This window comes from Crotalus tigris, unplaced genomic scaffold (assembly GCF_016545835.1).
Source record: "Crotalus tigris isolate CLP2741 ecotype Arizona unplaced genomic scaffold, ASM1654583v1 scf7180000024282.1769268, whole genome shotgun sequence".
In the NCBI taxonomy this organism is placed as follows: Eukaryota; Metazoa; Chordata; class Lepidosauria; order Squamata; family Viperidae; genus Crotalus; species Crotalus tigris.
In genome coordinates, this window is record NW_024100454.1 from 1,665,485 (window position 1) to 1,689,272 (window position 23,788).

General features: G+C 37.3%; 1 protein-coding gene across 2 annotated transcripts in view; it reads right to left on the bottom strand.

The window, feature by feature from the left end:
* Positions 1-61: 61 nt before the first annotated feature.
* The window catches only part of ESYT3 (extended synaptotagmin 3), a 43,925-nt gene continuing 20,198 nt past the window's right edge, over positions 62-23,788 (bottom strand). For both annotated transcript variants that reach the window (XM_039323815.1, XM_039323816.1), the window contains 17 exons: positions 22,635-22,690; positions 20,908-21,028; positions 19,965-20,138; positions 18,875-18,957; positions 17,481-17,529; positions 15,933-16,022; positions 15,559-15,621; positions 14,419-14,487; positions 12,881-12,946; positions 11,276-11,362; positions 9,881-10,030; positions 5,068-5,549; positions 4,063-4,161; positions 3,477-3,608; positions 2,142-2,247; positions 1,782-1,831; positions 62-870 (listed from right to left, as the gene is read on the bottom strand). In XM_039323815.1, the coding sequence (XP_039179749.1) occupies positions 837-870; positions 1,782-1,831; positions 2,142-2,247; positions 3,477-3,608; positions 4,063-4,161; positions 5,068-5,549; positions 9,881-10,030; positions 11,276-11,362; positions 12,881-12,946; positions 14,419-14,487; positions 15,559-15,621; positions 15,933-16,022; positions 17,481-17,529; positions 18,875-18,957; positions 19,965-20,138; positions 20,908-21,028; positions 22,635-22,690 (1,911 nt within the window). In that variant the 3' untranslated portion in view covers positions 62-836. The remainder of the gene's footprint in view (positions 871-1,781; positions 1,832-2,141; positions 2,248-3,476; positions 3,609-4,062; positions 4,162-5,067; positions 5,550-9,880; positions 10,031-11,275; positions 11,363-12,880; positions 12,947-14,418; positions 14,488-15,558; positions 15,622-15,932; positions 16,023-17,480; positions 17,530-18,874; positions 18,958-19,964; positions 20,139-20,907; positions 21,029-22,634; positions 22,691-23,788) is intronic.

Below are 23,788 nucleotides of genomic sequence, written 5' to 3' on the forward strand. Positions count from 1 at the left end.
TAGATTAATAAGGTGTATTAATGAACAGAATATTGGTAGTTAATAAATCATAAGCAGCTACTATATTATAAGTTAGTTTATTCTTTAAAAGCGCATTACATATGTAATGTAGACAAACAGTTTCTGAATTAGATTCTTTGGCATAAATAATGCAAAACATGGTCTGTTTTATGTACAAAACTGAAGGCAATGATTAGATTCTAGTGCATTTGCCTCTTTGCCAGCCATCCTCTGTCCTTAATCCCTTGGATCATTCAAAAACAATCAGAGGATCCTTTAGAACAGGATTCAATGAAATGTGAGGAAATGCTGTTTGAAGGAAGAGTCCCCCACTCTAGCTGCAGGGATGAGGGATTTTTTTGTCTCCTCACTACCCAGAAAAAGACGGTTCAGTACAGACTTAAAAAGTACATTCTGTAAGCAAAACTAGCATACCTGTCAATGTGCTTTCAAAATGATATGGACCCTGGTTTACTTGTGGCACTTCGTGTGGGGGAACAGAGCTGGGAGGGAAAATTAAGCAGCAACAAACAGTGCTTGGTCAGTAAAGCCTGAGAATATGGAAAGCAGAGCACTCTGCCTCAGAATTTCTCCTGTCTTTGGTCAATCAGTTGGGGAACCCCTTAGATACACATTTACTGTTATAAACTTTACCATTAAAAGTTAAATGCAGGATGATGCCAAATTCATCCCTTGAAAAAGTCAGAATTTTAAGAAATATAGTAATGCATTAAATAAGTTAAGTGTTATTGAAGTATAAACATTTACAAAATCTTATTGTGGCCTTCAAAGTTCCAAATATATATGAAGTGTGCTGTTGATCAGGTGTGAAGGAATCAACTCTGGGGCTGTCCATTTGTCAAGTGATACCTGTAAAAGAAAGGTGGCATGATGGATTAAAACAGATACTCCTCCACTAACTAGCTAGCTATATAGTATATCCCTGCCTTTTGTGTCTGCATGTGTGTATATGTATATGTGTATGTGTATATAAGACAGGGAACCAAAGAATCCCTATGGAATTCAGCTTGTCTGTCCTAGATGTGGTTGCATTATCTAGCTGTGTGAGGTTAAATTATCAGCTGAATAAAGTACAGTTAAATCACTGCATTGAAAACAGCCTTCCAAATACTTCTTCCCAGTTCCAGGACCTTCTGTAAGATTCACTAAACCTAAAATATTCAAAATATTGCATCACCATTCTCAGGCTGTTTGAAAGCAAAATGTTTGGAATGAGAAATGGGGGGGGGGCTTTTCATGTTTTCAATGTTACTTTGTTTCCTCCCTATTTTATGAAATCAAGTTTTTAAAACTGACAATGGTGAAAGCAGCACAGCTACAGGACCAAGTCCACATCTAACTAGTACTCAAGCCATAGTTCCTTGGTTTATCCAGAAGAGCTACCCAATTTCTCATTCCTTACTGCTCTGTTGGTATTAAAAACTTGTTTGGATAAATACTGATTGGCCATAAATAGATCGTACTTGTCCCTACAGATCTTAACATCCTCTCAATAGCAAAATTAAACTGATAGCAAGATTGCAATTGGAGTTGTTGCTGAATCATAGAAAGCAAAGAGGTGGAATGTTGTAAAGCACAGCCTAAATATAGGAAGTAAAATTATCCCTAGATTTTCCATTGCCTCTTTTAGGAGGGAGAGGAACCAGTCCTTGAAATAAGCAATTATTATTTTTTCTGCTCGATCCATTCTGCACTATCCAGATCTAATAGCTAATCCTCTTGCATTGCTACCTTCTTATATGCTGACCATCCAAACATACCATTGAGAGAAGCCCTTGACTAAATCTTCCTTTGATAAGTCAATCAGCACCTTTAAAAAGAAAAGTCAGAATTGTTAAGCTGCTTAATCAAATATTTAAGTTACAAGTACATGGTTTTAAAAAATAAAGTGTATTTCTACATACAAACTTCCTAGCAAGTTCATAACACAGTACTGCTATTTACTACATACCGCTCCATATTCTTTTTAGATGCTTCCTCTAGAGAGTAGCAACATTTTGAAGTTATAGAGCAATCCATAGTTACTATATAAATACTTTGTATAACAAGATCTTACTTCAAGTATATAAGGGTGGAGAGAAAGAGAAGATGTGAATAGCATATTTAAAAGAATATCTTACCTTTCCAAGTTCTTTCCTTTCGTGTGAAATAAGTGACTTTCTGTTTTTCACTGCAATATCTAAAGTTCGTTTCTTAATGTCTTCCAAGGTGTCATTAAATTCAAATCTAAATGTATGAAAAAAAGATATATGCTATATAAATAGAAATCTTCTAATGCAGCAGCCCCCAACCTATCTGGCTTGATGGACCGGTGGGGTGGAGAGGGGATAGTTTCATGTGACTGGTAGGTGCACATCCTCCACTCAAATACAGCTTTGCCCGCCCATGCACACTCGTCTGCTGCTTGTGCAGCCCTGTTCTGAACAGGCCAAAGCCCAGTAGTGGGCTAGTGGCCTGCGGGTTGGGGACCCCTGCTCTAATGTTGAAAGGTTAAAGCTTTACCAAAGTAATAAAAAAACAATTAGAAAAAATACATCTAATATTTAAAACCTGCTCAAATTCCAAGCACTTTCAGATTGCAGAGGCAATGCTCCCATAGATTAGATCAGAGGTGACTTGAGTCTGAAGCATGTTCTTTCCAGGTTATGCCTGTTATTATAGATTTAAGGCTGGCTATGCTAACCATCATTACCTGGTAGTGATAAAAAGTCCTAAAGTCCCTATTCCATGGGAAAATTCCATGACACAGATGCAACATGAGAAAAAGAGAACTAAATAAATCATCTTCAGAGGTAACCTTGCTTTCATATGAAAATGGTTGAGTGTTTTATTCTGTATCAGTTTTATTTATTATATTGGTTTCTGCTCAACGATTATAATAATGTTCTGATTTTTTATACAATATATTTCTGTTTATTTATATTTTGCATTTATTATTTTTTATAAATAAGGCAGTGATCAAACATAATACTTCTTCCTCCTCCTATAGTACTTTCCCCACAACAGCAGCCCTGTGGGTTGAGTTGGGCTGAGACAGTGACTGGCCCAAAGTCTACCCAGCTGGCTTTTGATTTCTCAAATTCAAAATTGTAGATTATAGAAGGTGGAATTATATAGATCATCGTAGAAGATATTTTAATTTATCTAATTACTGCACCATCTCTAGATAGTGATCTTTCTTTCTCAAGCCGAAAGGCAATAGGTCACTCCAAATCCTTTTTGCATCCAAGAAACATGGGTTATATAAAAACCTCAAGATTGCTCCATCTTGCACCCAGGACTGGATGTTTTGAAAACGGCAGCAGAGAAAAGCTGTGACACTAACAATAAAGTAAAACTTAAACTGAGCTCTAATTACATCACCTAATGAATATTGCATGTTTGTGACGAGCATTATGGGGATATCGGGTGCAACATCTAGGCCTCAGCAAGAAGTGATTACAGCATTTACTTACTTCTCATCATACCGAGGATTCAGTGTTCTTTTCTTCACAGTAGTCCTTCTTCGGGTTATCCATCTTTTGTCTGGGAGCAAGTAGATGCGAACATATGGATGTGCTCCGTGCCGAGAGCATGGCACTAAATTTCTTATGGATAAAAAACAGGAGCATATTTACAATCAACAGAGTAAAAAAAAAATCTTGTGAGGAAAAGATTCAGTCAGGTGAACCTTGCTGCAAATTTATTTATTTTTTCTTGAATTTGAACAACAACAAAAACCTTGCTGTTTTTAATGCCTTGTTTTTAATGTTTTAAATCGTTTGTAAAGTACCTAGAATTGTTGGGAGTTGAGCACCCTATAAATGTAAACAACAACCATACTGTATGTTCAGCCAACAATAGTTGGAGACTCTGATTGAATCCTCCAATCTGGAAAATTTGGGAGGGGAAACTGCTATACATATATTCATTCCATTAAGCAAAGATTAAGTAAAATAAGTGCCATCATACCCAAGATGTGTTAAGGGTAATCCAAATATTGAAAAGAATGGTATTTCTCTCAGAACGTGAATAGAGATAAATTGCTAAACATTACTGTACCTGCATGAGTTGACCAACACAATGAGAGATTGCCTTAAGGAAGCATATCGGACAGTGATGTGAATCTCTCCCAAAGGCCTTCCATCAGAAAGGGTGCCACTGCAAGATAATTGGCTTAATTAAAGGAAGTTCATGACTGAAGCAGCCCGCTACTTCCTGCTTGCTTCAAAGCCAGACTTCCAAATCTAATCCCATAGATGAGTTAAACTTTTTTTTTTGGTATTATAAACAGATCAAAGAGGAAAAAATAAAACCATCAGAGAAAAGAAAGAGATGCTTGTGTATTTCATTGTACACAAGCTAAACTGCCTTTAATTTGTTTCCCAAAGGAGACATTCTGTATTTCAACTAAGATAGATCTCTTGGTAGTTGTGGTAGTTCATTTTTCACTCTCTGGTGTATTTCAGTATATTCCAAAACCAAACTAATATTAAAAGAAAAACTATATTCTCTTATACTGAACCATACTTTTAATTATAAAGTAATCTTTATATAGATGTCTTCCTGAAACAAGCACTCTGTGATTCTTGAAGCCCTTTTTCCAATGCAATATTGCATTTCCCTAATTCCCAAGTGGGAAATACCTGAAAATTATAATAAAAGACTTATCTCCCAGAAAACACAAGCAAAATAACCAGCTCCTTCCATATATAACACATGGTCCCCTTTGTTTTATATCATAACTTCACCCATAAAAAATGGCAAGGTATGTCTTTCAACAACAAAAGGTTGCCCAGTTGTATCCAAAGACCAGATTTCAAGAAATGCAAGCCCTTTGAGACTTTGAGTTGATACAAGACATAGACAGGAACCTCAATTTTTCCATAACACACTTCTACAATTTCAGCATAAATATTCTGGTATACGCAGTTCATCCTGCCTATTTGCAATACTATAAACGATTAAGGAAAGAGTGAAGTAAGTATTTAGGCTAGGTACGTCAGTTTTGTGTTACCAAATACAGTTGTGAAATAGAATACCCAACTAATGTTCAGTCTGACTTACTTATTGAGGTTCAGATTGCTGCAAGTTATATCCATGATTGAAGAGGCTTCTGTGCCTAGAGATGCAAGGCTGGGGGCAATCTGGAGTCTCTGCAGAGCTGGCAATGTTGGGGGTACTCGAGTGGTCTCTGGAAGTGTCAAGGATTTTGGGTTCAAGCCACCTGTAACTCCTTGCTCATTGATTCCAGCAACTGCCTCTATGACAATGGGCTCTGACAATTTCTCACTTCCATTAGGGTTAGTATTGCTCTCCTGTTTGTCATTTCTGCATTCAGGAACAGCAGAGTCTTTGTTCCCTTGGACTGCCTTAGGCACTTCTACTGGTGGTGGTGGTGGTGGAGGAGGAGGAGGAGGAGGACGAGGTGGTGGCAGCTGTGCCTTGTTTTTGTCTTCATTCTGTTCCGGGGCTGAGGCAGGACCTTGTTTTAAGGCATTAGCCCCATTACTGGTGTTTTCTGAATCAGGGACCTCTATGTCCAAAGCCTAAGGCAGAAAAAGAAAGTTAAGCATTATCATATTGTTTATTTAAAAAAACAGACTCTTTAGAACCCCTTCAAAACTGCTACCAAATTGTTAATGCTGAGTGTGATAAAATGAGAAATTGTATACATAGCAATCAATTGTGTTAATTATAAATAACATGTAGTTTCCGATTTGGCCTCATGAATATATTGCATTATATATCTCATTCATTCATGCATGCATTAATGCATGCATTCATTCAGTCAGTATTATACCCATCTCAAATGCATAACTGGTTAACAATCAAAAACAAAATAAAAACAATAAGCTAAAGTATAAATAACATAAAATGGGACACCAACACATTGTTGTATAAACAGAGGCATAGAATCAAGATCACATGAAATTTATTTATTTATTTATTTCTAAAATTTATATGCCGCCCAATCCCAAGGGACTCAGGGCGGCGTACAAAATTTAAAACAATAATATGACAATAAAACAATAAAATAAATACATTCATACAGCGTGTCCGATCATATCCCGCCCCCCCCCGGGGACATCAGCCCCAGGCCTGCCGGAACAGGAGAGTTTTAATGGCTTTCTTAAAGGCCGGCAGAGTGGGAGTAGTTCAAATCTCAAATCTCAAGTTGATTCCACCAGGTCGGAGCCACCACAGAAAAGGCCCTTCCCCGAGGACCCGCCAGCCGACATTGTCTGGCCGACGGGAAATACTAGTAACGCTTTATAAAAACCCTAGTGAGACCACAACTGGAATACTGCAACCAGTTTTGGTCACCATACTACAAAAAAGATATTGAGACTTTGGAAAAAGTTCAGAGAAGAGCAACTAAAATGATCAAAGGCCTGGAGACTAAAACATATGAAGAACAGCTGCAGGACTTGGGTTTGGCTAGTCTAAAGAAAGACGAAATGGGTGACAGTATTTGAGGGGCTGCCACAAAGAAGAGGGCATCAAACTATTCTCCAAAGCACCAGAGGGCAAGAGAAAAAACAATGGTTGGAAACTGACCAAAGAGAGAAGCAACCTGGAATTAAGGAGAAACTTCCTAACAATGACAATTAACCAATGGAACAGCTTGCCTTCAGAAATTGTGGGCGCTCCATCACTGGAGGTTTTTAAAAAGAGACTAGACAGTCACTTGTCTCAAATGGTATAGGTTCTCCTGCTTGAGCAGGGGGTTGGACTAGAAGACCTCCAAGGTCCCTTCCAATTCTGTTCTGTTCTACTCTACTCTACTCTACTTTACATAACAAACATCCACTGTTAATACAGTCCAGAAACCCCACTCAAGGATCATGTTTTTTCAGCCTGAAAAAAACTCCTTTGTCTAAAGGCAGAATTTCTTCTAATCATATCCTGAGTAATTTAGCTAAAACTTAGAAGGCCTTTAGCTGACAATTCTAGAAAAGGAGAGGTATCACCTCTCCAATGAACACAGTGACTGAAAAATCGCAGGATTCCAGTGTCCAACATGTGAATATGAAATAAAGCATATGCTGTGTTTACAGCTTAACATCCTTGGTCATTCACTGTTCACTGGTGCACTTGCACAAAAGCTACAGTTGTCTTCACAGCACACTATTACTGTTTAATCTTATGTACTATTTACATAGCTTTTTGTTCTTTACATTGAAGGATGGTATTTTTTTTTACTTCAGTGGAATATTTGTGCCTACAGTAAAAAATATGTCTTCAGGCAGATATTTGCTTGCTGATGGTGTCATACTTAATTATTTCATCAGATACTTTTACAGAGAATTTTGCCTTGATAACTAGTTTACCGAAGACAATCTCTTCTATTATGGTAGAAAACATTGTTCCTATCATCCTTCCCATTTATGAATATTGTAAGTAATAGCAGGAATTATTTTATTAAGTGTGAAAGCTATATAAATGTAAATTGTTGTATAACTTGCAGCATACAAATAAACCCAGAAACAATTTGGATGCAGGTGCATATGTGTTATTGGCTTCAAACCAATTCTTGTTTAATTGCTCCCTTGGGAAAGAATGCAAATCATATGTTGGAAATATATTCCTCACATATCCACCTAAGATTATTCTTTTGAAAATCTGTGAGACTTCTGTTCTTAATAGCAATATTAACAGCACATCGATGTATATACTACTTCACAATGCTTTACAGCCCTCTCTAAGTGATCTACAGAATTACCATATTGCCCCCAACAATCTGGGCCTTCATTTTACCAATCTTGGAAGGACGTAAGGTTGAATCAACCTTGAACTGGTGAGGATCAAACCTCTGGCAGTGAGCCAACCTGCAGTACTGCATTCTAATCACTGTGCAGCCACAGCTCCTAAACTACATAGCTGTTCTTTCAAAGTCCAAAATCCATCTCCTGGAAAAGAAAATGTTCTACTTTAAAATATAGCAATGTGGTGGTGTATGTAGTCAAAATAAGAAATTCAGTTTTTAATTAATCATTCATCTTATTTAAAAACATTTTCCACAGCAATTTGGAAACTGTGCAGCCAACCATTCTACTTTATCACTATGATGCTCCTAATGATCATCTTCTTGAGCTCTGGGGGTCAATAGATTTAAGGCACCCTTTTTAGGATTATGACTTCAGACATGCAGTAATTTAGTCTTAAAAATGTTAAGGGGGCTGAGAATATAGGAGGCTCAAGTGTTCCTTTAATTCCTGCTGCTTCTTCTCCAAGCCAGTCTATCTATTTATAGAATATGTATTTATTAGCGATAGAAAGGAATGGCATTCATTGAAGGAATGCAAACAACAATAAACATTGAATTCTGTCACTTTATAAGAAAATATAGCTCTATAGATATACTGTAATTTAGTCCAGTTTTGCTCATGGTAAACCCTAGCATATAAATCAAGAGTCCACAAATTACATTCAGCATACAAACATTTAGGCATGTAGGAATTAATGCAGCAATTGCCTCAATCTCGAATTAAGCTGTTGTGGAAAAACCACAATACTTACATCAGAAGACAAGACCACGAAGGGTTGGAGAAAACAGGCTTTATTTGTGCACAATGGTTCAGAGCATTAGCATGACAAATTCTGAACCCCGGGCTACTCCCAGGGGGTAATTCTTATAGTATTGACCACCCACGCCTTGTCCTCAGGGTGGCCCTTATCTACCTTTGACACACTAAAACGGAGAAGTTTATATCTTGAGGCTACGCAAGGAAAAAGGAGAAGTTCACACAAATGGTTGTCTTACTACACCTCTCTACACGGGTAATATCTTACACCATCTGTGACTTTCAGTTGACACTTCTTGTAAAATGGTTTCTACATAGCATGAGCACATCTTTATAGTAATGACATTTATAGTAATGACACACAGGTTATATTATTCAGCCAAGCTTAATATTACCTATTACCTAAAGCAGTGGTTCTCAACCTGTGGGTCGAGACCCCATTTGGGGTCGAACGACCATTTCACAGGGGTCGCCAAACAACGCAGTCCGCCATTTTTTTCCCTTTTCCTTAGCTGTGCTACTCCCTTTTATTCTATTGGCTTTTGAAAGCCAATAGAATAGACTCTCTTGAATAGAGTCTAATTCTATTGGCTTTCAAAAGGCAATAGGAATTGTCCAGGTTGTCTCTGCCCTGTTGAGCCCGCCAAAAGTCCCATTCTGCAAACGGTGCTGCACCCAGTTGAGTAGTCCTCGACATATGACCGGTTGAGTAGTCCTCGACTTACGACCAGTTGGGGATCGCGGCATTAAAAAGGTTGAGAACCACTGACCTAAAGTTTAATGTTATTAGTTAAAAACAGCATCCAGCATTCCTGTTAATTAAGATATATTTCTTAAGATTTTTCCTGTCCACCTCAAAGCCAAGGTTCAGAAAAATCTGTTTTGAATTAAAATTACTATAAATGTATTCAGAATTACTGCTTGCTTATAAAACTAAGATCAGTTACTGAAATAACTTCAGGTGTAAAGTGTTCTATAAGACCCAGAGAAGGACTACCAGCTGCTAACCTGCCACCCTAGTTATGAACAAATACTCCACTTATATAGTATTACATTTATATAGAGAGGCAAGATCAAGAGATACCTTTGAAGCATTAAAATTCATAACCCATTTGTTGTGGATAATGCAGATCTATATATGATGTAAGTTTGGTTTCAGTATAGCTCTCCAAGACTCATTATACTTAGGAGAAATATTTAGTCAAATTATTAGTATATTAAATCTGATGATAAAACCACTACCATCTCTTATTTCATAGGAAAAATATATTAATTTCAGGGACACACAGAAAAATTTCCCACAAGAACAGGAAGAATTACAGTGGGGGAAAATAAAAGAAAGCTAAGCTTACTCTCAGGACAATTTTCAGCTTAATAGAACTGTCCACACCAGAATGATCCAACTGATAATTTTGTTCAAGTGTCATCTCAGGGTTCTTTAATAAGCGAGCAAGAGAAATCACCAAAGTTCCAAGGGCATTCTCCTTCTCTTTATCTTTGATCTAGAACAAGGAAAACAAAAGACAGTATAAATAGGCAAGACAAGTGACTCTTGGCAGTGATTTAAATCTTCCCTTTTCAGATTATATATACTGCCACTATGCGAATCAGCAGCAATTTCTCCATTTCGCATGGGAGCATTGAGACAAGATATATTGAAAGGAAATTCACCAATTAACAGGGCCATTTAAAGCTCTTTTTGGGAAATGACTACATTAACTTTCCTAATGGATGAAGAAAAGCTAATAGTCATGATGGGAGAGCTTTAACAGTAAGAGTAGAATCAATTATATGTGCGGCTAGAAACCTATCAAAGCATTCAAAGCTGACGTAACAGCTCATTTGGTCAATATAAGGCCTGAGGGCACTGGAAGAAAAGCTTCAAAAACAGGACTAATTAATATTCCCCAAATAAGACTGGGGTGGGCCATAGTACAACATGGTACTTTAGATGCTGCGATGCTGCAACTTATATTTTGACAAAAGTGATTCAAACTCTGTACTTGAAAATACACAGAAGTTGGGTTGTTTGTAAAATTGATCCATATTTTCATAGGTGACCCAGATTTATAGTAGGTCTTATAGAACAGGGGTCTCCATCACTAGGCTGTGGAACAGTCCCAGTCCATGGCCTGTTAGGAACCGGGTTGTGCAAGTGGTGGGCAAGCGAGGGATCTAGGTTGTAAGAGAAACCATCTTTCCCCCCCCCAGGCCACGGAAAAATTGTCTTCCATGAAGCCAGTGTCTGGTGCCAGAAAGGTTAGGACTGCTGCTGTAGAATATGGCTGTGGGTGACTCTGCCTTATTGGCTGGAAATGTGCTTATTAAAAACATTTCCAAACACATCATAAATGCATATTTTTCCCCCCAAAAAGCATAATAAGAGGAGACAAAATGGACAAATGGATGTCCACATTTTGGAATGTTCTATCAAATCAGTCGCAGGGTTAAGGTATATCTTTTAATACTTCACTACAAATGATTAATGATTTTTCTACTGGGTATTGATCCCCTAGATTGATTGATTGATTGAATGAATGAATGAATGAATAATCAATCCACTGGAAGCAGTTATTTTGAGATGTACTGGCACTGTCTCAAATTTTGGTCAGATACAGAAAAAAAAATCCACACTCATGCCCAACAGTCCCCTTCTCTCTTGCTATAATTGCAAGTGATGGTCATGAGTGTAGATCTATAAATCCCAGTTTTGCAATATTATTAGGGAAAGAAGAATACAAACTGACCTCCAAATGAAGAGACTGAGATGAAGCACTATGGACAAAGAAAGTGAATGCCTGCCTCCACGCAGGATCTTTAGTGAAATTACAAGTCTGAGGAAAAAGAAACCAGAATTGACATATAGACATTAGATCAAACAGGTTTAGGCTGCAATCCAGTTCACGTAGGCATCTGTCTAATTAGAAATGGATTAGAATTGCTCTATTCTGCATTCACATCAGCTCAGTTTTCCTGGGTTCAGTGGGACCTGGTTCTAAGTGTACAGAGCTGTTCTCTAGCAGGATGGAACATTTGGTTTCCCAGGTTTACTGAACTACAACTCTTTGAGTCTCTGCCAGTATGGCCTATGTGGAGGAATTCTGGGAGTTGCAGTTGAGCAACATCTGGAAGGCCACCACTTGTACTACCCAAAGGAGACATGACTCAAGCTTTATATATCAATGACTATCACTTTGTTTTCTTTCACCAGAGCTATTCAAAGAATTGTTTTCTATCTAGCAGATCCACAATAGAATACAGGTAGTCTTTGACTTATAACAGTTTGTTTAGTGACCATTTGAAATTACAAAGGCACTGAAAAAAGTGACTTATGACTTAGGACCACTTACAACCGGTGCAGGCTCTGCATGGTCACTTGATCAAAATTCTGACTCATATTTTGACAGTTGCAGTGTCCTGGTTTGATGTGATCACCTTTTGCGACCTTCTAACAAGCAAAATCAATGGGGAGGCCAGATTTATATAACTGTGTTACTAATTTAACAACTGCAGTGATTCACTTAACAACTGGCAAGAAAGATCGTAACGTGGGACAAAACTCACAACAAATGTTTCACTTAGCAACATAAATTTTGGGCTCAATTGTGGTCATAAGTTGAGGACTAGCTCTATTAAATATTCATGCTGAAATCTGACAATTGAATAATCCTTGTGTAAATGATGCTCTGAGCAAGGTGGCTTACTTTGACCCTGAGGGAACAGGAATAACTTTGCCACTTGTGCAGAGGTTTAAATATACCATTAATAAGACCACAGTTGATCTTGAGACCAGATCAATTAATCCTGAATTTAAAGTGGAGCAATAGGATGTCTCCTTTCCACCCCTTTAGGAATGAAAATTCGCTACCTAAAAAGCCGCTTCCAAAGAACAGCTCAGATTTTGATGGGCTGGTTGGAATCTACTCCCACCATGCAATCCAGACAGGTCTTTCAGTCTCCTTGTTGTTGACATAGGGGCACAGAGGATTTATTTATTTATTTACAAAGTTTGTTTCTTGCTTTTTCATGATTAAGAACAATGACCCCAACATGGAAATACTTGTTAAAGCAATACTCCATCTTCAGCATGGGGGACCAGATACTCCATAGTGGGGGCCAAGCATTTGTATGCACCAAGGGCTGTTTTTTTGTTGCCTTGATCTTTAGAAATCTGAACTCCAACTTGCAGTGTTCGTCATTTTTGGTCATGCTATTTAGGCTATTGGGCTGTTCAAATTCCCTGACCTTTCTTTTATCTTAAAAACATTTTGGATACTTTTGAAACAATTTTTCAGAACTTAGTTATCTCAAACTCTTTTTTACCTTATGAAAAAGAAGATGATGTCTGTTACCTTGCTTTTGTGAGTTTTGTTGCCCAATGTGAGCAGGACAAAGGAAGAAGGTTCTTTTTCTATCTTCTGTCATATTTACAATTTTGAAATAAAAGACAGTATTAATGGCAAGATAACATTCACAAGAGAATAAAAAAAGAGAAAAGATATAATATTTACTCTATTGTTCTAAAAAAGATTGGAAGAAGGATTAGAAGCCTAAACATGAATCAAAATTTAGTATTTACATGTTATTCAGCATTTATTCTTGGCAAAGGTTGAATTAAAGGCAGAATTTGAGTTTGGCACATAGAAAACAATTATAAATATTGCTGCTTTTTCACTGCAAATATACTGAATGCACCCCAATACATCATTCTTCCTGAATATGGAACAGATCAGACGTGCCAGATGAGTCTCCATTCATTCACAATAATGCTGGAAAATAGCTGGATTGGTTGGAGATAATGGAAATTGTAGTTCTATAGATCAAATCACAAATGGATAGGGAAGCTGAATTATGTCTTAAACCAAAGGACAGTGTGAGAAAACCCTTAAAGAAAATTGAAAGTAGTGTATGGCTAAATTGCAGGTTATATTTGCATTACAATGATGGGACACTGAAGCATTGACAAACATCACCTGCCTAGTCCTAAATTAGTAACAAGAAAAATGAGAGTTATTTCTTCAAAGATTTTAAATTCATCTCATAATTTGAGAAGCAATTGCTGAATTTTGAATATATTGATTTAAAATATTTGTAGAACACAACTCTGAGCAGCTTACAACAATATAACTGCAAAAACCATAAAACCAAAAGTAAAAACCTGGCACCTCAATCATCCTCACACAATGGCCCCCAACCATCCATAGGCTCCTTCCACTTCACCCTATGCTTGAGTTTTGATGACTACTGCTCAAAGAAAAATGATATAAATAAAGCCAAACCTCATATATATGTTGGATTTGTTTGTTGCCTTGAGCTATTTGTAAAAATAATGGAGGCATGGATACCAATAAATAAATAAAGATTGCTTAATCTTTGTTTCAACATTGCTTCACCTACGCATTTATTTCAAATATGTAGTATGGAATGGAAAGGCTGGGCCCATCTCCAGTCTATTTATGGTGCAACTGAGGTCAACTTGCCCCTCTTGATCATCTAGTAAAAGCAGGGAGGAGAGCAGACTGACAGCTCTGCCCAGTTTAGCTGGGTTGAGAGTTAACCTCCACTTAACCAATGATGGTGGATAAAGCAGGTCATCTGTTCACAGGGATATTTATAATCTGGCCTAGATAGTTGCTGAGGTGAGATTTTTCAGTCAGTGGGTTGGCTGGCTCAAAATTGAAATCTTTGCCTGATGCTATACCAAACATTACATCCATTGTAACTCATATGGCCAGTCTATTGTATTCCCACTTTACACAAATCTTGGCACTGGGCGGATCTTTGGCCATTTTTACATTTAGTACCATTTTTTTTTTAAAAAATCTTCTAGTATGTATTAAATCCATAATGTATTCAGTTCAATACCCAGATAGAAATAAGAGGCATTTACCTTGAGATATCTGTCTTTTCTGTATTTCTTTGCTCCATATTCACCATTGGAATATTCCAATTGATTTTTCTACATTAGGAAAGAATTTTGAATGAAAAAGGAGTTTCAGAAAATTATGTGACATGACAGTACAGGATTGCTTCCCCCAGAAGTCTTACCTAGGATTTTTGTAGGACTATTTTCTATCTGGTCTGTTTTATTTGGGTTGATTGGCTTTGTATATTTATGATTCTGTTCTAGTTTCTGCTGCTTTTAGTTTATTTTCACCCTTTTAAACTTAATATGTCTTCAAAATTAGTAAATCAATTGAAGGGCAGTCCAAAACGGTCTAACGTTAGTCAGGAATGAAAGAAGAACTAATGTTGCCAGCAATGATAATCTTAGAAGACAGCTAGAAAACAAGTAGCATGGCTAAGCATCTAGTAGGAAAAAAGTTCATCTACCAATGAAGCAAAACTAAAATTCTGGATTATAAAAAACAGCAAGTGGTTGATGCCAATAAGTTGGGAGATCCAAGACCACTTAAATCAGGGGTGTCAAACTTGCAATGTCACATGATGTGTTGTGACGTATCGTGACTTTTTTGCCATTGCTGGCAATGGGATGGGCGCAGTTTCGGTATGATGTATCCAGCCTATGGGGTGGCAGTTTGATACCCCTGACTTAAATAAATTATGGACAAAATAGGCAACTTATGACTCTCTTGAAGTTGCTGAAATATAACCAGTAGCAGTCCCAGGTAGCATGGTCAATAATTAGGAATGCAGGGAGTGACAAATCAGCAACATCTGGGGGAATCTCTGAAAAGCTTAGAAAAGGGAAAATGTCATCAGTTAACTTTATAATACTTTGCAGCCTACCTTGTCCTGCTAATGAGATACCACTGATTCTCTGCTTTGTCTTTTAAAACCCTGATTTCCAACTGTATTATACCCACAACATTGTTATTTGTTACACAGGCATATATGCCATGCATTATATCTAATTCTGGCTTAGCAAGGCATAAAACATATGTCAGGTATATAGGTGTGCTTTGCCACTGCAAATCGCATCTTGTACAAGTAGCAAGCATAAACATGTAAACATTTAAGTTTATGTGACCAGAGAATATGTGAAAATGTTATTTATTTGTTTACTTACAGGAAGGTTTAAAGCACTGTCCAAATATACTATGAGCATTCCGGTGGCAAGACCATTCCTATCCTAAAAACAAACAATTCCACAAAACAATAATATACACATATGAACACTACAAATATTTCAAGGCCCTCTTCCATCCTCTAATAATTAGAGGGTAATAGAAACATTGCCCAATAGTGTGATATTACCCCAAACTCCACAGAGATGCAAATCCTGCCCAATCAATGCAACTCTGTTTGCTACAATGATGGTTTAAATACAGCTCTCAGAAGAAATTACACAAGATGGCAGACATACTGGGCTATTTTTTTGTTCTGAATTCTTTCACTTGTTTTGCAGCATATATTTCTTCTCAAGTCCCACAAAGCACTCACCTCGCTAAGTTTCTCTTGATTGGTGACCAAAGAAAACCACTCAAGCTTTAAGTGGACATGTCCACTTGCAATCTTGCTCAACGGAAACCACTTCACAAAAAGAAAGAAGCTATATCAGTGCCAGAAATACACACGAAACTGTATCTTTATATTGATCTGTATTCAAGGAGAAATTGAGGAACTCCTTTATCTTGATGTTTTATGCTTTCAGATGATACACCTTAAAACCTGCTATTTTTTAACTGTATTTGTTCAGCTAGAAAAGGAAAAACCATGATAGCTGAGGCGCAAGGACAGATGGCATTTAATTTTACAATCAATGATAGTACCCAAATAAATTATTTTTATGCTGCAGAAGGAAAGGATAGTCCTCCACCCTTTTTAGAAAGTCTTGTTCAAGTTTGACTCCTGGCAATGTTTTAGATACATCAATATAATTTTTTTGGCAATTATACAAAAGGGGCTTGTTCCAACAACCCCCCCCTCCAATGTTTTCTCAGTTTTGCAGCTCACCCCAAAACTCTGCAGTGCTGTTTAGTTTATCCTGAAAGCCAATCAGCCTCTGTAAAGAATTGGGGATCTTGAGGGAGGGGGCTGAAAGACATTCCTTAGGTTCCAGGAAATAAGATGGGATATAGAAAGGCTCCTCCTGATTCAATGGGATATAAGAGGGAGGAGCAATTAAAGTACAATCAGGCCTGTAAGATTCTGTTACAGATAGTCCTTGGCTTATGATCATAATTGAGCGTGGAATTACGGCTGTAAGCTGTGCTGGTCATTAAGCAGATCACCACATGACTATGCCCAATTTTATGTCCTTTTCTGTGGTGGTTGTTAAGTGAATATGGTGATTGCAAAGTAAGTCGCACAGTCATTAAGCAAACTTATTGTCTGTAAGGGGCATTTTTGTTGGAAACCAGAACTTCAAATGGTTGCTAAGCAACCAGTTGCAAGTCGAGAACTACCTGTGTTGTATCCTGTCTTAATAAAAGAATAGTTCTAGAGTTCCTGTGGAGTCTGTTTCCTGATCTGGTCTACTCTGAAGAGCTGATAGCTGCAACCTATCTGGACCCTCCACGTTCTACTCAAATGCAAATTGCTCCTCCATTTAAATACTTTCAAAATGCTAAGTATTCAATTGATCCACTTAGTCTCTTAAGAAGCAGAATAAGATCAGTACTCTTATTGTACTACATGTGCACTCATTTACTTGATCGTGCAAAGATTCTTGCACCACTTGATCTGTATACTTGCACACATACATACCTGTGTGCCACAAACCCTCAGTAAAGTGAAATTTCCCTTGAAAACTAATACTACCACAAAACTATTAATCTGTGAAGATTTTAACAACACTCTCCTATCTCACAGCCTATACAAACATTTCTAATTTCCCATAACAGCAATGAGAACTCAAATGCCTGAAAAAATGTAGTCCTGCTAACATTTACATTTAGTAAAATGTTTTTATAGCTGATAAGCCACTCATAAAATAGGCATACCTTTTAAGAACTACTGTGACACGTGTTAAGCCAAAACAAAATTTACCTCGTCAACAATTCTGTCTTTCATCACATCTACAAGGTTTATAACCAAGCTGTGAAAAAAATAAAAAGTCACACAAAGGAAATCTTCTGGGACAGTCGTATTTGTTTTCATAATGAATAGGTACCACATGCTGCTATGGAGGCTTATAGCATCTTATACTGAGCTGTGCTTTTTTTTAAAAAAAAAAATATATATATAGTATCTCCTATATAGGTCCGTGAAATATTCTGACTTCTAATAACTGAATGCTCCCAAGCATGTCTACAAAGAGCTTATTTTTGATCCCGAGCCTAGTTCAACCATAAAGATTGTGAAAAAAAATAAGCTCTTTGTAGACAAATAATAATTGACATTGTTCTTCTTCAATAGATGTAATATGCCTAGGCTGGAAAAACATGGAGTTCTCTGAGACTAGAGTGGTTTCTTCACTTACAAAACCTAGTAACGCTGTGTATTTCTATTGGATATTCTATGTAAGAATTCTTTGAAACCACAGCCCAGTCCATGAGTAATTCAAGTTGAGCAAAATTCTAGCTTGTTAAGATTTATATTTAATAAGAGAAGAGACTTTCCATTGCAATGGAACAAACCACTACAAATTCTACAAGTGTAGGAGAAGAGGCAGAGTCTAGGGGTGGAGTCAAGAAAAAAATCAATCATGATTCATTACATTCCAACAAGCAATCCGAGCCCAGCCTCCCCTTTAATTCTGTTAACTCTTATGTAACACCAATTTATTGCTGGCTGTTAGTTAACTAGATTTTTGTGTATAGGAATAGACCATAAATCATCTTAACCGGAACCTAATGTGTGGTCCTGATTTTTCATGCCTGGCAATGACTGGCTTAGTGGAAATCAGCTATGTGCATGCAAGTTATGGTGATAGACAGGCACGTGCCATATTTACTAATAAAACAATCTGGGGTGACGTGCCAGTGACAAAACACCCAGAACCAACTCATATTTTACTGACTTTTTTCTAGAACAGAAAGTGACATGAAAAAGCACCATTTAGGCTCAACTTCAATATGCAATATGTATATTGACAAGTAAAAGGTATAATTTTTCTTGGGATTGTACAACACACATTGGAGGAATAGATATTTTTTGTATCAAAAGTTGTGCTTCTTTTAAAGCTCAGATCAGAAGATGAACTGGAACTAATTCACCCCCAACATTATACTTCTTTATGATGACTTTTTTTGGAAGCAGGAGCATTCAAACATGCAATACTCTACCTGCATTCAGAAAGGTTATGCACAAATCAAAAATATTCGCTGTTTCTGAATGCACAGAAATGACCATACCAATTTCATTGACTCTAAGCTGCCACATGGCAGAAAAAGACACAGTATAATTTTAAACACATACAAGGGGAAATCTGTATTCCTTACCTGCCCAAAAAATCATCTTTATCTGGATCTTCATCATAAAGATCAACTTCTAGATCTTGACCGGGTACTTCATGAACAACAAACTGAAATGAATGAAAGGAAAATTAAGTAACAAAAGAGCTAGAAAGCCATGCCCACCCCAGCTCCAGCAATGTGAAAAAAGTTGCAATACATTGAGACATATCACATGATGCAGCAAGTTTGACACACATGCACTAATGCCGAAACAGACTTCTTGGTGAAACAACAACAAAAAACTTTCAAATATCCTTTAATTTATTATACTGACTGGTTTAATTGAAAAGCTTTTTTCAAGAGAATTTATTACAGTAATTCCAAAAGCTTCATGAAAAAGCCTTTCAAATAGCCTTTTTCTCACTTTCTTTAAAACAACAGGACAAAGCGGACAATATTTAAAATGGGTGGGTTTTTTCCCTTTTGTAAATTAGTATTCCATTATTCCTGTAAACTGTTTACTCCTGTAAATTAGTTCGCAATTAATCCATTTCTGTTGCTGGCAACAAGACATATATTTTAATGACTTTTGGATGCTTAGGACTACAACGCCCTTAGACATGAAGCAAAATAGCTGACATTCAGGGATTCTGGGAGTCAGAGTCAGAATATCTGAAAAGTATTTGGTTGCCTATTCCTGCTGAAATACTGTTTCCTCAATCACTTGATTATATTCCTTATTCAAAGTATTTACAGAAACAAAAAGTCTTTTAGAACATGTTTAGTTTCAAAAATACATTCAGATAGTCTATATTCCTATATTCACCAGGAAAAAAAAACTTCCCCTACATTCTGTGGGGCTTAATTTGGAGAAGGCATATATAAAATTGTTGCTAATATATGCAAAACTCCAAGACACAACCACTGACCTGTTTCAGCATTAGGACCTGATCTAGCATTATGTGAGTCAACTTCCATAATAATTTGGGTTTTTTTTCCCTTCCCCATTTCTCCCTTGCACTGTTTGAGATACTGTATGTACCATTTCAAATCTGTTACATAAGATTCAGGAGGTGGGTGATATTGCAAATAATCGCCAGCACTTTGTTTCTAAAGAGACAAGGAGAAGTATCACCTCAAACATTTCATTCCAGATGGGATTCAGGTCTCTTTGTACTGTTTTGCTCCGGAGTTGCACCAGACCAACTCGAAGGAGAGCATAAGGATCTGATTTGCCCCTGATTGCCCCAAGGAAGTTGTCTTTTTCCACAAGATTTTCGGCTTCCAAAAGATACACTCTTAGGACTCCCTTGAAAACATATAATTGTTAAATATTATGTAAAATGTTCATCCTAGGGGGATCTCTCTGATATATAGTATTATCAACATATCATAAAGGAAAATGGGGAATGTCTCGACCCACAAACCACAGAAGCAATTTAAATGAGATTTGCCAGCAGAACATTTAAATTTATTAGAAAAATCTTTGTTGTTATTTTGCATTTTGCTTTTATTACAAGCCTTACATCAATCTCTAACAATCTTTCTTTGTGCCTCTTATTGTGGTGGATGAGGAGAAAAGCCAATAGGTTTGCTGTTGATAATTCTCTAGTGAATTGGAGAAGGGGGGGGAACACACACAATGCCTTTTTTAAATTATTTACCAAAATAAACTTGCACTAACTATAAGTCTGCTGAGAATTTACTGAGCTTCATTCATTCTGAGCTGATCTCCAAATCAGGATGGTTTTTTTTTAATCAAAAGGAAGCTTTTCCAAACTTTTTAAAGTTATCTGATATTCTGGATAAAGAAAGGGATTGAAAAGAAATGAATAGGCATTTGCAATTATTAGTTAAGACAATTAGATTAATTTTTGCCCTATAACTTTCTCTCCACTGAGCTAATTCAAATACAAGCATGGGGCAAGTTTGCAATCTCCCCTTTAAGTGTCAGTACACTGCAGGTGTGTAAAAGAACAAACAAGTTGGCGTAAGCCTCACTCTTTAGAAGGGTCCTTTTTTCTGTATTTTGAGCCAGGCGTCTCACTAACAAAGCACAACTCTGACCCCAGACTTACACGTGGAATTGGAAACCGCAACTGAGTCACATTCATGTTCTTTTTCAATGGGATTGTGAGTCTATTTGGCAACACCAGCCGGGCAGCAATGAGATCTTGAATTAGCGAGTCTGACAATAAACTGAAATAATAAAGGAGACATTTAATTCAAAACAAAATGGAAGAGTACATGTGTGTCACACTGCTCTACTGAGCTTGTGACTCTTGTATTGTTTGTAGACTCAATCTTAGCAGACTGCCAAGGCCTGTTGCCCATCAAGAGATCTGGGATACGGGGACGGGGAAGTAGAAGGGATGCGTGCTCAGTTTTATTTTCAGCCTGAGAGTTTAGGATGCTTTGTTACAGATAGGTAAGTCATTTAAGACAGAACATCTTGTCTGCCAAAGAAAACATAGAAAACAAGGTGCAGATAAGCCCGAGCTAGTTATGCCTCTTATTTTATGCCTTCAACATGCACTTGACTCTGGCAAATGCCTGAACAGGTTCCTGCTGTTTTCTTGGCAAGATTTTCAGATGCAGTCTGTGCTTGTCTTCTTCCTAGAAGAGAGAAGGACTGGACCAATCACCCATCTGGGTTTGTGTTGAAGGCAGGGCTAGAACTCATTCTAGGATTCTAGGTTGGTGATTTAATCACTATACCAGTGTTTCTCAACCTTGGCAACTTAAAGATGTGTGGATCTTGACTCCCAGAACTTTTTTCACCAGCTGACTTTGCAGGCACTAGATCTATATCCACTTGTATCTTATATTAAATTCTTTTATTTCAACAACTTTTATTTTTCTTATCAGTAAATGTAAAACAACAAAACTCCTAACCCTAACAAATTGACAGGCAATTGTTTTCTGGAAGCAAAAACTCTTCTTCTAATGGGATAAGTACAATATTTTTCCTTCATTAAAATAACCAAACCAAAATCAATATAGAGAAACACAAATACCCAAACACATCTTTACTTTCAAAACCTCAACAGAATAAGGTAATTAACTTTCCTGTGGATATGACATTTCCTGTGGATATGACATTACTTTTGTTCTGATGAGGCTAAAGTAGCAATGCAAGCAAAAATTCCCACTAGAAAGCAAACAGCTAAAATGGCCCTGACATTTCTAACTAGAATTACAAAACAAACTAAGAATCTGTAAGATTCTATGTGGTCCCTACTTGCCGGAATGTCTATGAAGGACATAGCTTCTATTTGATTGGCCCTGTGCTCACCCACAATAAACTGTCCCTGTTGTAGAATTGCCATATAACATCTCTTCCATTTAATCTCCATTTTGATATTTTATTTATTTGATATTGTTGTTTTAAATAATTCAAGGCGGTGAACATACTTAATACTCCTTCCTCCCTGTAACAACAATAACCCTGTGAGGTGAGCTGGGCTGAGAGTGACTGGCCCAAAGTCACCTAGCTGGTTTTTCATACCTAAGGCAGGACTAGAACTCCCATTCTCCTGGTTCCTATGACAGCACCTGAACCACTAAACCAGGGGTAGGCAACCTTGGCTCTTTTATGGCTTGTGGACTTCAACTCTCAGAATTCCTGAGCCAGCATGGCTCAGCTTGGAAACCTCTCCCTTTCCCCTCAGCGTGGCTGGCTCAGGAATTCTGGGAGTTGAAGTCCACGAGTCATAAAAGAGCCAAGGTTGCTTACCTGTGCACTAAACCAAACTGGGTCTTTAACATTTAGATTGTTCCCACTCATTTGGAGGGAGGCACTTACCTAATGCCTGGAGCATCCAACAGGTTGGTTACCCCCGCCCAATTGATTTCCAAGTGCTACAATAAGAATTAAACCAACAACAAAAATGCAAGGTTAATAACTGAAAACAGAACTGGTTTTAAATTATTTGTCAAAGTCAGGAACATGGAAGACTATTTACATCAAATTAGCCATATGGTCCATGAGATCCTATTGGAGATGGCAGGAAAGGAACCTGCAATCTTTTCTCCATGCAGAGCAGATAGCATACCATTGAAAAAGTCAAGAATATTGAGTATAATAAAATCACCATAATTATACAATAAAATGATTCAGACATTTAAGAGCATCTAATGAAGCATCCTTCATTCATCTAATATGTTTATGGTATTTTAATTCAACATGATGAGTATTGTGTGGCCATTCTGAGTGAATTCAGACTGTCAACCACTCAAGCCTTGAGGAATTATGTGGTCATTTCTATTACCCACCTATTATAAAAGGCATTTTGGCTACTGCTACAAGTTCCATGAGCAAAAAAACTAGCCATCTAGAAGGCAGCCTCAGGGCAGTAACATAACTGAATGGTTTGCATTCAAAGGAGATGAATAAGCATCATCAAGACCTTGGTTCATTTCCTTCACTGGAGCCTGTGATTCTGACTGGATTCTTCTCATGCCCTTGCAATGAAAGGCTGAGACAATCGGCATGTGTCAATGTTCTAAACATGACACATGTCTGTCAGATGTATGTACTTTCCTAATGCCAGAACTCACATAGCTGGTTTTAGGAATAACATGCATTCTGAGTGCTGAATTATCATAGCACTGTGGGGACCTTCTTCCCTGCTTCCTCCATGGGGTTGGAGATGACTACCAGGGGTTCAGAGACCTCTTCCACGAATTCTACTGTTCAATAAAGCATCTCTTTCAATGCTTTTAGCCTTTTGAATTTTAAATGATTTTTGTTTTTCCTTGTAAATTTTAATTTGTTCTTAACTCTTGTTTTCAATTTGCATTTGGTTCATGTGTTTATATGGTTTTATTCGGGTGCTGTGTAAAGCACCCAAAGTAACTTAAGTGAGATGGGCCATGTAGAAATTTAATCAACAAAATACAAAAAAAATAAATACAGCATATAGGTGAAGATGGTGTCTGAACATGTGAGACTGTGAA